General features: G+C 39.1%; 1 protein-coding gene across 4 annotated transcripts in view; it reads left to right on the top strand.

Annotated features, from left to right (window-relative positions):
* The window catches only part of Fcho2 (FCH and mu domain containing endocytic adaptor 2), a 112,417-nt gene that overhangs the window by 41,817 nt on the left and 56,439 nt on the right, over positions 1 to 14,161 (top strand). For all 4 annotated transcript variants that reach the window (XM_076552113.1, XM_076552114.1, XM_076552111.1 and 1 more), the window contains exons 7-8: positions 7,875 to 7,973; positions 9,321 to 9,417. In XM_076552113.1, coding sequence (XP_076408228.1) covers positions 7,875 to 7,973; positions 9,321 to 9,417 — 196 coding nt within the window. The remainder of the gene's footprint in view (positions 1 to 7,874; positions 7,974 to 9,320; positions 9,418 to 14,161) is intronic.

Below are 14,161 nucleotides of genomic sequence, written 5' to 3'. Positions count from 1 at the left end.
TCGCATTCTCAAATGCCAAAGCTTCAATTATTGCCTTACTAGCTTCTGATCCTGAGACCATTCTGTTTACTGCTGAAGCCAGTCTTTCTAAAAAATCTGTGAAAGATTCTTTAGGGCCTTGCATAACCTTTGTGAATGACTCATGTTTTTTTCCTGGTTCATCAACTCTGTCCCATGCATTCAAGGCTGCCATTCGACATAAAATTACGGTTTGAACATCATATAAACATTGTGTTTGTATTGAAGCATATTGGCCTTCTCCAATAAGCTGATCCTGACAAACTTGTATTCCTTTATCCCTCCATTGTGTTTCTACGTTTCTAGCTTCCTCCTTAAACCAAGTCAGAAATTGAATTCTCTGGCTGGGTTCCAGAACAGCTTGTGCAAGGTCCCGCCAGTCCTGTGGTATAATCCTATTATATGTTGACCAAGAGTTTAACATTTGCTTTACATATGGGGAATGCATGCCATAAGATACTATTGCCTCCTTAAACCTTTTAAAATCCATCAGTTCAATTGGAGCCCAGATATTTTGTGTAGCCATTTGATCAGGCATCTGCTGTACGGTTACAGGATAAATTAAGGATGATTGTGTGAAAACAGGCTTTCTTTCTGTAACCTTATGATCCAAATTTGAACCAACTTCACTGTTAAAATTAACAGGTTTTTCTAAAGCTGTTATCCTGGCACTTAAATCGACTATCTTTTTAAATAGTAAAATGAGAATAAGCATGGTGATTAACTGCATAATTCCCATAATACTAATCTTTTCATATAGTTGTTCCATTGTCAGACTGCCTAAAATTTCAAACAAAACCCAATTTTCTTCCAATGTACACAGGAAACCCATTTTTTTAAATGTGGAAAAAATTTGTCTTTTAAATAGTTTCCTTTATGACTTACCAAATCTGCGTAGAACAGTAGAAATCCGAGCGAATTTCAAAACAGCCACCTAGAGTCCTAGGTGTAAATCCAGAGAGAGAGAGAGAGAGAGAGAGAGAGAGAGAGAGAAAGCAAGAGAGAAAGCGAAAGCGAAAGTGAAAGTGAAAGTGAAAGTGAAAGCGAAGGGGTAGCCGGCTAAAGCTTAAAGCCAGCCACTTGTTCCCTCTGAGCCGAGTCAAGGCTTGGCTTTACAGCCAGGGGCCCTGTTTAGCAGGGCAGGCCTGAGCTGTTTGTAGCACTGGCTTTAAGCAAGCAGCTCACAGTCCGGCCTGAGCCCAAGCAGACCTGGGCTGGGGCTAGGGAGCGGGCTGCTCCGGCTAGGGAGCCGGCCCCAAGCAGTTTTTAATGGATTCTTGTCACGTTGGGCGCCAGATGTAGATGTAACCAATCGTATTATTAAAATAAGAAACACAGAGCCAAGGTAAAAGAGAAAAGCCGAGAGGTCAGAGCTCAGAGATAAAATCTTACCTCCTGCAGTGCTCCTAGCTTCCCCGAGAGAGAGAGGTACTTCCTGTGTCCCTGTTTAAATAATCTTTCTGTTCTGCCTTCTCATTGGTTGTAAACCCAACCACATGACTGCCTCATCACTGCCTGTAAGTACCGCCCTCCAGGTCTTAAAGGCGTATGTCTCCAATACTGGCTGTATCCCTGAACACACAGAAATCTACCTAGCTCTTCTAACCACCACGCTCTCACTATGGCTCTAATAGCTCTGACCCCAGGGCAACTTTATTTATTAACATAAAATTAAAATAACATTTCAGTACAAATAAAATATCACCACACTGGGCCTGAGGCTAATGAGGAGACTTTTGGAACGTTTTAGTCATCATTTTGAGGGGCTCCTTCACTCCCATTCATTGTTGTGTCTTTTCCTACTGAAATGTAAATTATGTGAGGACAAGGATCAGATACTTTGTTTGTTTGTTTGGTTTTTCAAGACAGGGTTTCTCTTTATAATAGCCCTGACTGTCCTGGAACTCACTTTGTAGACCAGATTGGCCTCCCTCTGCCTCCCGAGTGCTGGGATGAAAGGTGTGTGCCACCACCGCCCAGCAGTTTATTCTTATTTTCTCAGCAGTTAAAATAGTTTTTCTCTTTTGGTGGGCATGTGTTAGATGAAAGCAAGAAGTCTTGATAAATCTGGAACTTTGATTGCTAGGGTTTTTTTTTTTTTTGTCTCCTCACTTGAGGAAATTTCACAAGCCAGGAAGTGTGCTTTTTTGCATGCATGCATGCAGGCACCCACATCCATGTTTACCTAGTATGCCAAGGCTCTGCTAGATGGACTGTAATCAGGTGACAGCAGAGGATGGAGGCAGACATGAAGTATATTTTTATAAATGTTATAAAGGGAAGGACTAGGGGTCCAGGAGAGGGAATAACAGGAGTGACTTAATTTAAATCAGGAGGTTGGGAGACTTCTTTTGGAAGTGACATTTAAAAATGAGACTTGGGCTGGGCAGCGGTGGTGCACCCCTTTAATCCCAGCACTCAGGAGGCAGAGCCAGGAGGATATCAGTGAGTCTGAGGCCAGCCTGGTCTACAGAGTGAGAGCCAGGACAGGCACTAAAACTACACAGAGAAACCCTGTTCTCAAAAATCAAAACAAAACAAACAAACAAATAAAATTTAAAAACAAACAAAGTTGAGACTTGGGACTGGCAAGATGACTCAGCAAGTAAAGGCACCTGCTGCCAAGTCTCACATCCAGTGTTCAGTCCCTGGAGCCCAATAAATACGTAAATGTAAATCACAGACATAAAGAAAAACTGAGACCTGAAAATGAGTCCAGTAGTAGGATAGAAGTGTCCTAGGCTTTGGGGCCATGACTATAAGATAGATGCTGTATTCTAGAAAGTAAATGTAAAACTGAGAAAAATCAAAAGGAACTAGTTGAATGAGGATTAAAAGGTAGGTGAAGACTAGGCTGTACCAATTACCAGCTGTTCTAAGAACAGCGACAGCCACCTACGTTTTGTTGTAATGTGATTGGATCTGTATTGTAAAAGTGAGTTCTGGCAGTTTGTTGAAGAATGTACTTTTCCAGCCCCAGAGCAGTGAGTAGTCCAATTTGGAAGTCGGTATAATAGTCAGGTGAAAAGGGTCAGGGTCTTGTGGTCCATTTTGAGGAGAGTTGCAAATGCTGTGGAAGTCTCAGGGATTAGGGCGGGAGAGAAATTCTCAGGGAGAAAGTTTGACTTTTCAAGTGGTGGATAAAGAGGAATGGGGAGGCTTCCTAAAGCACTTGGTTGACATGTGGAGAACAGGTCAGATTGCAGATAGAGAGTATGCTGATTTTGAGATAACAGGTGCTCTTACAGCACTGGATGTAATGTTTCATTGTCAGAGCCACAGTTTTGAATCCTCAAAGTCCTGGAAACTCAAAATTGTTTTTATTATAACTCTTGACAGCAAACTTGACCTGAATCTGTGTGAAGTTGTTTATAATTTTAATTACCTTAGACTGAATGTACATGCTTTCTTTAGAAATATTAATGAGCATCATATTGTGCTGGTAGTAGCATAAAATATATCATTTTATACTACCACATATCTTTATTTTAAAAATCCAAAAAATTTGAATTTTAAAACAAAGCTGGTCCCAAAGATTTCGGGTAGGAAATTGTAATCTGAGCCTCTATAAAATAGTGTGAGGTCCCAAAGCCATGATGACTTCATGTTTGATTTGCACCATCATTGAGAACTTGATAGAGGAAGAGAAGCTGAGACCCAAGTAAAGGCCAGAGTCAAAGAAAACTGGGGTGTGCTGTGTCACTGCAGAATGGCCGTCAGTTGTGTCGAGTGGGAAGGAGGATGCTTCCACAGAAGCCTTTGGTTGTGTTAATGAGGTTCTCTACAGTAGTGAAATTTCTGTTGCGAGAAGATTATTAAAGACTGCAGCAAATGCTGTTTTGACTTCTAAATCATTAAGCACATGTATTTAGCCATGTGGCGGTGGCCCACACCTTTAACCCCAGCACTTGGGAGGCAGAGGCAGGCAGATCTCTGAGTTTGAGGTCAGCCTGGGCTACAGAGCGAGTTCCAGGACAGCCAGAAGTGTTACACAGAAAAACCTATCTTGAAAAACCAATTTAAAAAAATTTTACTGTTAATTTTTCATTTCTGCTAATAACAGTTAATCATTTAAATTAAAATAGGAATTAGAATTTGCTGTTCAGTATTTTTATTGATGCTACTTAACTTTAAATTAAATATGGGAGTTTTGCATGTATAGACCAGAAGAGGGCATCATACCCCCTGGGACTGGAGTTACAGACAATTGTGAGCCTCCCTCCATGTGGATGGTGAGAATTGAACATGGGTCCTCTGGAATAGCAGCCAGTGCTCTTAACTGCTGAGACATCTCTTGACCTCCTAAATTTTAAAAAAAAATTTATGTTTGTGCAGGGCCGAGAACAGCTCTATGGAGTGGCATCTCATGCTACTTGTGTTGTCCAGGATCCAACTCAGACCTGTAATTTTATAAATACACACACACACACACACACACACACACACACACACACACACACACTCTCTCTCTCTCATACAAGTTGTTTGTTTTTAGGTTCTGTATGGGCCAAGCTGGCCTCCAGCTTGAGTTCTTGCCTTAGTCTCTTGAGTGCTAGAATTACAGGCAGGAGCCTTCATGCCTGTGCACCCCTGGCTCACTTGGAACTCACTGTGTAGTCCAGGTTGTCATTGAGCTCACAGAAATCCACCTGCCTCTGCCTCCCAAGTGCTAGGATTAATAGTGTATGCCAACACATCCAGCTTTGCAAATATTTTAATGTTATTATCTTAAAAGTATTCTTCAGCAGGGTGGTTGTGGCGGACATCTTTAATCCCAGTACTTGAGAGGCAGAGGCAGGCGGATCTCTTGTGAGTTCAAGTCTAACCTGGTCTACAGATTGAATTCCAGGACAGCCAGGGCTACACAGAAAAACCATGTCTGAAAAAAAAAAAAAAAAAAAACAACTGGGGGGGTGGGGAATTTCCAGCATCCATCTTTCTATTTCCTTATCCTTTTCTTCTTTCTCATTGCATTTTCTTCAAAGTAGCATTTTAATTATTTACTCTGCCACTTGCAAATGAATATTGATTTACTTGAACAAAAGTAAAGAGAGAGATATGTTTATCCTGATTTAAATAATCCTTGCTAGTGTATATATTTCTTCTTAATATTTTTCTGTGTCTTTCTCTTTCTGATAGCTCATGTGATGTGCACTTGTGTGCATGCAAACAAAACTGCCTAGTATTGTTTTTTTTAAATAAGATATATATATATATATATATATATATATATATATATATATATATATTTTTTTTTTTTTTTTTTTTAGTTTTTCGAGACAGGGTTTCTCTGTGTAGCTTTGTGCCTTTTCCTGGAACTCACTTGGTAGCCCAGGCTGGCCTCAAACTCACAGAGATCCGCCTGCCTCTGCCTCTCGAGTGCTGGGATTAAAGGCGTGCGCCACCACCGCCTGGCAATATTTTTTTAAATTATGTACTGTATGCCCACAGAGGCCAGAAGAGGGCATTGGGTCCCCTGAAGCTGGGTTAGAGGCAGTTGTAAGTCATTGAGTCCTCTGCAAGAGCAGTCCATGCTTTTAACCGCTGAGCCATCTGTCCAGTTCCTGTTCTGTTTTCAGACAGGATTTCCGTGGATAGCCCAAACTGGCTCCAACCTTTTGGCTTTAGCCTTCCAGCTGCTGTAGTAGCTGTAAGCAGCCACGGACCACTAAAACGGATTCCTACCATTTCCTTTTTTTCTAAGGAAACCTATTTTTATTTGTGTATATGTATGTATGTACGTATGTACGTTTGGTGAGTGTGTGCCCTGTGTGTAGGTGTCTGGAGGAAGCCAGAAGAGGGTTTGAGATCCCCTGAAGCTGAAGTTACAGGTGGTTGTGAGCTGCATGGTTAGTACTTACTCGAAGTGTGTGTGGTTTGAGTGTTTTCATTTGGGTAGAGAGTAAGAACGGTTGAAATTTTAACTCCTCTGAGAGTAGAATGGTAGCTGTCAGAGGCCTGGAGATGGGGAGGAGGAGAAGTTGATCAGTGAGTACCAAGTTAGTGTTAGGTAGGGCAAGAAGTCTGTTGTGTTCAAGTTTTTATCATAAAGACTTGATAAATGTTTGAGGAGAGATAGGTTTATCCTGATTTAAACATTATGAAATACATACATGTATTAAAACAATACATAGTACCCTGTTAATATGTGTAGCTTTTATGTTTTTAAAGTCAGTTTAAAATGTAATTGTGCTTTACGTTCTTGCCTTTTTTCCAGTTAGTTAATGGGACTTTTTAAAAATTAGAAACATATTATGAAGTTTTGTTTACTCAGATGCAGTGAGATTACTCTCTGTAGAAGTGGATTCTGAGCAACATGTTCCTTTTGTCTATCTTTGGTAGCTGACGAGATTATGCTTTTTAAATGTAATGGTAAATGTGAGCATTATAAGGGGGGAAATTTATCTAATTAGTTCAAGAAAGTTCAATCATTGGGCTGGGGAGCTGGCTTAGTGACGAAGTGCTTGACACACAGGAAAGAGGCCTGGATATACATACATACATATATATGTCAGCTTTACTATATTTGATTCTATTTGTTTTTGAGAAAAAGTTTTGTTAGTAAATTGTTGACATTTAAGCTGAAGACCATTTAAAAAAATTTTTTTTTTATTAGCTGTACTCATTTTTTGTGAGTGTTTTGCCCACATCTGTGTATGTGTACTGTGTTGTCATACGTGGCGCCTGCAGAGGTCAGAAGGAGGATCAGATCTGGAGTTAGGGATGGTTGGGAAGTATATGTGGGTGCTGGAAACTGAATCCAGGTCTTCTGCAAGAGCAGCCAGAGGACACTCAAGCAGTGCCGCGCCGTTCCTCCAGCCCCTGGACCATTTTTTCGATTATGAACTTAGAAGACTCATCCTCCTATTGGATGTTTCCTAAGTCCTTCTTTAAAGATTTATTTTTATTTATGTGTGTACATGGAGGGTCTCAGATCCTCTGGAGCTGGAGTTATACGCTGCTATGAGCCATCTGACTTGGGTGCTGCAAATTGAACTTGGGCTCTCTGCAAAAACTGTGTGTGCTTAACCAGAGAAAAAGAATTGGAATTTTATACACATATATTCACACACACACACACACACACACACACACACACACACACACACACACACACACACACACACTAGAACTGGCACCTGTATTATTTTAGGGAAGGAGAAAAACACTAAAGTTGTGAGGTTGAAGAAATTTAGAAAATGCTGGGGTAAGCAAAGTGAGGCAGGTTCCTTTATTTCAGTATTTCTCAGGGTTTTTGATCATGAGTTTTGCAAAACAGGAGCTAGCAGTAAAAGTTGTTACTGTAACTAGAAAGTTTCCTTTAGAGAGCCCCATTTCCTGACCCCAGCTGACCCAGTGCATCCCCACCTTCCGTGGAGAACTGCTAAGACAAGTCACTCAGGCTTCCCCAAGTTGCTTTGATGAGACTGTTAACTTTTGGAAAGTTAGACAGGTATGTTGGGAATCTTTGACAAGATGGTAAACTTCTGAATCAACTGGAAAGCTTTGCTCTGCTAGCGTCAGTTTTTAGTTTTGGAAAGTCTCTCTGGCTTTTGTAATACTCTTATCTTCTGGATCTCCTAATGTTTTAAAATCCTGATTGTAGAGGTTAACTTGTCATAGCTTCACACTCTGAAAAAGTTTATATTTGCCTTAAGATAATGGGATAGCAAAAACGCTAACTTTATTAGGTCCATTTGTCTAGAAGCATTTTAAACATAGTGCTAATTTATTTAGTTGTCTATGTTAAAAGTTTCTAAAACTTTTCTTAATTCCAGAGTATATATTTGTATGTATATATATATATATATATATATATATATTTTATAACCAAAACTTTTATATTTCTAACCCAGAAATTTCAAGATATTGAAGAAACTCATCTCATTCACATAAAGGAAATTATAGGATCCTTGTCAAATGCTATAAAGGAAATTCATTTACAAATAGGCCAGGTAAATTTTTTGCTTTATGTTGAAGTGGTTTATGAAATTTTTATGTTCATTTATAGCTCTTTATTCTTTTATCACATTGTTTGGAAATCATACATATGATACTGAATTATTTCAGATGAAGAATATGTATTTAAATGTATTGTCTTATTGATCACCAAGCATAATTTTTTTTGGTTCTGAGCCTAGCCTTTAACGGCTGAGCCATCTCTTCAGCCCCACCAAGCATAATTTACTGTTGTTGTTTTTGTTGTTATTATTGTCATCATTTGGTTTTTTAAGACAGGGTTTCTCTGTGTAGCCTTGGCTGTCCTTTAGCCCAGGCTGTCCTCCAACTCACAGAGATCTGCCTACCTCTGCTTCCCAAATACTGGGATTAAAGGCATGTGCCACCAGTGCCTGGCTGAAATTGACTACTTTTTTTTAAAGATTTATTTATTTATTTTAATTGTGTGTGGGTATGTACAAATGACTGAAGGTGCTTGGAGTTTAGAAGCATCAGCTTCCCCTGGAAGTGGAGCTACTGGTGTTTGTGAGCCTCTTCAGTGGGTGATGGGGACCTGGGTCCTCTGGAAGAACAACCACTAAGCCATCTCTCTAGCCCCTATTTAAATTGTTTTAAAGTAACTAAGTACTATATAATTATATAGTTACTATATAAGTATATTTATCAGTATTACTATGTATTTAACCATATAGTTAGTATATATTAAACAACTGGTTATTTTAAATAGTTATATACTTCTAAGAATTAACTATATAGTCCTCTTCATTAAAATTGGATGTTACCAACTTCTGAGTATTTCTCTTTTCAAGTTTTACTATTTTAAATTTAGAACAGCAACTTCAGTAATCAGAAAATTTAAATGTGAAAGTGTTCAGAATGCATTTAATAATAATCTGAGGTGTATTGAAATAAGGAGAGAGAGGAGACTCTTTTCCCTTGTTATTTAAAATGTAAACATTAGCCAGGCAATGGTGGCTAGTCCCAGGTGGCTGTACTCAGAAGGCAGAGGCAGGCAGATCTCTGTGAGTTCAAGGCCAGCCTGGTCTACAAAGAGAGTTCCAGACAGCTGGGACTGCTACAGAGAAATCCTATCTTGAAAAACCAAAAAAAGGAAGAAAAAAAATTTTTGTCTCTAAAATAATCAAAAGTAGCAGTACTAAACTGCCTACAAGGTAATGTCTTAGTGGAGAAGGTACGCAGAAGTTGATCTCTAGAAATCCGCCAATGTAGTTAGGAACCAACATGGGAGGGAAATATATCTGGTGTAACATTTTAAATTGCTTGTAAAGTAACAATGTTAGTTAAAAAAAGAAAAAGAAAAAAAACCTTTGTTTTTTTAATAGGTTCACGAAGAATTTATAAATAATATGGCTAATACTACAATTGAAAGTTTGATACAAAAATTTGCTGAGTCAAAAGGCACAGGGAAAGAAAGACCTGGTAAGATGATAAACTGCAAGAGAACAAATATTTGCCTTATTCTTGTTATTGTTTAATTGTAACTTTATGTCACATATCTACCCTGAACAGCATTTTTAAACTGTAAAATGGAGTCAGTCTTAAAAATGGGTCACACCCATTTGTTTTGTGTTGATGAGTGTTTTGTCTACATGTCTCTATGTGTACTGGTTGCATGCCTGGTGCCGGAGGAGGCTAGAAGAGGGTCTCGGATCTCTGAAGTTAGCCCTGTAGATGAGGGTGAGTCACCATGTGGTGCTGGGAATTGAAGGCAGGGCCTCGGCAAGAGCAGCCAGTGCTCTAAAACCACTGAGCCACCTCTCCAGCCTCTAAGTTAAGGCTTTTGTTACAGCTTTTATTAGTTAATGACTTGAATACTTAAAATGGTTAGATAACTTTTACTAAATGAAACTGTTTCCAGTTTGTTTGGATTTCTGAAAGGAGAGTTAGATACTGAAACAAAAGGCCTGTTTAATAAAGAAAGATTGAGAGGAAATGCTGACCCTTCAGTACTGAGGCCAATATAGGCCTTTCTTCAAGTGTAATGGTTTTTCTTTTCTCATTCACATACATTTCTAGGATGTTTTTATTGAGGACTAACTGTGCTAAGCATTACGAATACACCAATGAATGAATGAATGGATGTGCGAGTCTTGCTTTCAGATTCTGTGAATAAATAATCCCATATTCTAAATTCCACTTTTATTTATTTCTTTTTTCTTTTTTCTTTTTGAAAGATAGGGTCTTATGTGACCCTGTTGTCTGGAACTCAGTATGTAGACTGCGCTGGCCTTAAACTCAAGATCCTCCTACCTCTGCCTCCTAAGTGCTGGGATGAAAGGCATGTGCTACCATGGCTGACTTCCACATTCTACTTTTTTTAAAGGTGTATTTTGTGTTTTGATTTTTATTTGTTTTGGTTTTTTTGAGATCGGAGCTCTCTCTTATGTAGCTCTAGCTGTCCTGGAACACTATGGAGACCAGGTCGGCCTCCAACTCAGAGATCCACTGTCTCTGCAAATGCCTCTGCTTCCCAGGTGCAGGGATGAGGGTGTGCGCCATATGCCTGGTCCCATATTTTGCTTTTATTGAGCATATTATGATATTGAATGTAGGTAAAAATAATTCAGTCAACTTAATTAAACTGTGGTATGGAATTCAGAAAAATAAGTAAACAATAAAAAAGTTTGAGAGTCTTTTTTTCAGTATATCATAAAAGCAAGATTTGCAGCCTGAGTCATCTAAAGTTTCTTTTTCTCAACTCTCATTAATTTTTAAATGTTGCTAATTGAATTATATTGGTATTTCTCCCTCAGACCTTTCTGGTTTTTTTCTATCTGCTTGATTAATTTGTAATTTTCTTACACTGGTTCGATAGATATTTCTTATCAGGTCCCTTTAAAACAATAGCATGTGTGTGTTTGTGCAATTAAGAACTTACAATTATGCTACTCATAAATCTTTGAATTTTTGTTATACACAAAATATGTTAAAATCTGTGCTTGAATTCAAAGCCCTTGAGTATTTGGTGTGTGTGATCCAGTACCTTTGTTGTGGCCAACTTGACCTGCTTGCCGGTTCCTGCGCGTCTTTCTTTTTCTTTTGCTGCCTTAGTTGTGTTTATATCCCTCCTCTAGAGAGTAATACATTCCACGTCGTTCCTGCCTCACATCTTTCTGTTCATGTGAGAAGTAAATGCCCTCTTAAAGAGCCAGGTTATATATTACTCCTTTAATCAAAAATGTCCCTAAACTTCATACTTCTCCTTTTTGTGTATTTGGTCTTACTTGTCCATCTTTTATGTCTATGTTTATAAGTAGTGTGCTGAAAATGGTTTTATTTATATATATATGTGTATCTACAATCATCTAAAATTACTCCAAAAAATGAGCTGAACTCTTAACCTTCACTTATAAGCAATACTTTCCCTTAAGTCACAGGTGATCCAGAGTAGTATGTAAAAATGAAAGAATCCAAAAAATCGTCTTGAAGTGTTCTTCAAACATTCACTCAGAGACTAATTGGAACATTCAAGTTTGATGCTGGTAGTTCTGTTTCAGCCTCTGCAGTGGGGCCTTTAGCATTATCGGCGTGCTCTACCGTTCTTAGCTTTGATTGGCATTTTTGATAGCTTTTTGGGGTTAGGAGCTGAGACGGTCGGTCGCACTGGGTGTCTGTCACTGTCCTAGTGCTCACTGTGTAGACAGTCTCCTGGTGACACTAGGCCGGCCCTGATGGAAGTTTTCTCCGTTCTCCTTGGGCTTCCTGGGCTTCTTGTGCTGGTGTCATTTCCAGAGACTCAGTCAAGGGCCGACAGGTATGTGACATGTGTATCGTGGAAGAGACTGTCGCTAGGTCGTAGTAGTTTTCTTCAGGGGGATCTCAGAACCCTACTCACACAGTGCTCCTGCAGTTCCTGCCAGTCTTGAGGCCTGGCACTCATGCTGATGCTGTCATCTCTGGCTTAGTTGAATAGAGCCTTTGTTTCCACATGTTGACAAGCCAGTTTCAACAAGTTGAAATGCAAAATTCCATGCCTTGGCTTTTTAACCTGGAAGGACAGGAATGAATTCAAGGAAGCAGCTATCATCGGGACTTGTTTTACTCTCCCTCACCCCTTTGTTATTTCTGTGTGGCTTCACCTTCTTCAGCTCCTATTGTAGATGTTCTCTGCAGTGCTGGGGAGGAGTCATCAACAGGTCAGTGACTGTCAGTCGAGAGTCCAGGGAGGAAGATCAAACTTGGGTTTGCCTAGTGTTAGGGTAGTGATTTTAGGGAAGGTGTTCTTACGGCATGTCTGTTTTAGTTCTGCCTTGTAGAGTCAGTGTACAAAGCACATTAGACTATCAAATAAAACCTTCTAAAACTGGAATTGATTGTATGTTTCAATTATAGGGCATAGTCATGTTATTAATACTTACATGATCAGAAACATCAATTCAGAAGGATTTGTTTTGTAATTAGATAAACTAGAGGGAAATGTTACATAATTTGGTTTGTATTGCACTTGTGGAATTTTATTACTTAATGAGAATTTTAAAATAATCTAGTCCAAAGCCATTTATTTAACATAAATATGTTGGAACTTATGAAAACATGCCTTTCATTTCACTTCATATAGGTAGCGTAGTTTGCTTTCTGTTGCTGTGATAAAACACTTGACAGAAAATGTGAGGAGGAAAGAGTTGATTTCAGATTACAGTTTATAGTCCATCATATAAGAACCTCAAGACAGGAGCCTGGCTGGACACAGGAATTGAATCAGAGGCCGTGAAGGAACGGGACTTCCTGGCTTGCTCCTCACGGCTCACTTAGATTGCTTTTTTATATAACCAGGACCACCACCCAGGTGGCTCTGCCCACAGTGGTCTAGGCTCTTCCACATTAGTCATTAATTAAGGCATCTGATAGAGCCATTTTCTCAAGGTTCCCTTTCCCTATTTGTCCATAGTTGTGTCAAGTTGACAGAACTAACCATCACAATGAGTTAAACATTTGGTCAGGTCTCAGGAATTGCTAGACCCTTCCTATTCATCGATTCATCGCATTTTCTTTCCCGCCTACCCACGGATACATTTTCCCTGGGATGCCCTCTGTTGTTTGGATGTTTAGAATAGTGCTCTCTCAGCAGTTGCCTTTGACTCATTGGTTATTCCTTTTACATCGTAGATACACACAGCACATGTGCTTTCTTGTCTCTAATGTAGTGTAGTTCAGTAGTTTATGGTTGATCTTTACCAGCAGTGAGATTTTAAGTCCCAGAGCTGTCATCCGTGGGGGTGATATAGTACCTGACCCATGGGACTCTTGGGAAGTTTGCATAGTAATGTGACATTATCAAGTAATTCATGGTATTCTGAAAAGCTAAAACATTGCTGATTAAATGGTGAGTATGATAGAGATCATTTCTTTATAAATTGACATTTAATGCCTCAATGTATACTATAACATGTAGAAAATACCCATGATTTAGTTTTAGAAAGAGAGAAGGTACGCTTTCCTGGTATCACTAAACCCAGAAGTAGGCAGGGTTTCCGGGTGACTGCTGATACTGTGTATATAGCTGTGTTTCAAACTGGAGTGGAAAAGGACTGTGGAGAGTAGAAAGGGTGAGTGTGACTGCTCTGCTTCCGTTGCTCTCGGTGGGGAAGGACAGCTCTTGCCTGGTCTGGTTCAGTCTTTTAACACCTGAGCGCAGGGCCCAAGGGCTCCTTACAGTGATGGGGAATTGATGTTTCTCAGAACAAGAAACTCTGCATTTTGTATGTAATTGTATAAAATCCGTATATTTAAAGTATTTTATTACCTAAGAAGTCATCTAGTCTTAGTCTCAGTCTAGTCTGTTGATGTCTGTTATTTCTACTGTTTTGTAAGGGCCTCTCTGGTTAATGAGTTTCCTTGCTAGTTTTAGTTTTATGGGATACAGATTTTAGTGAGAAAACCAGGGGCTCTGTTATTTTCAAATGTATATATTTAATATGTAAACATCTTTCTGGGGGGAGATGTTTGTTATAGAGGCCAGAGATAATAGATAATCTTTAGTTAAGTTTTCTGTTACAAGATATAACATATCTTTTTGTGGTATCTTGTGTAAATCAAATATTTTGGGAGTGTTCAAATGTTTCCCTAGTATTTGAGATAATCATAAAAATTCCTTTATGTGTAGTTAGTACTGCCTGGTTTTTCTGGAATTTGAATTATAATAACTGGGTGCTTTTAGTACCAC

Source organism: Peromyscus maniculatus, chromosome 15 (assembly GCF_049852395.1).
Source record: "Peromyscus maniculatus bairdii isolate BWxNUB_F1_BW_parent chromosome 15, HU_Pman_BW_mat_3.1, whole genome shotgun sequence".
Classification (NCBI taxonomy): Eukaryota; Metazoa; Chordata; class Mammalia; order Rodentia; family Cricetidae; genus Peromyscus; species Peromyscus maniculatus.
This window is presented reverse-complemented; position numbering and strand designations above follow the sequence as displayed.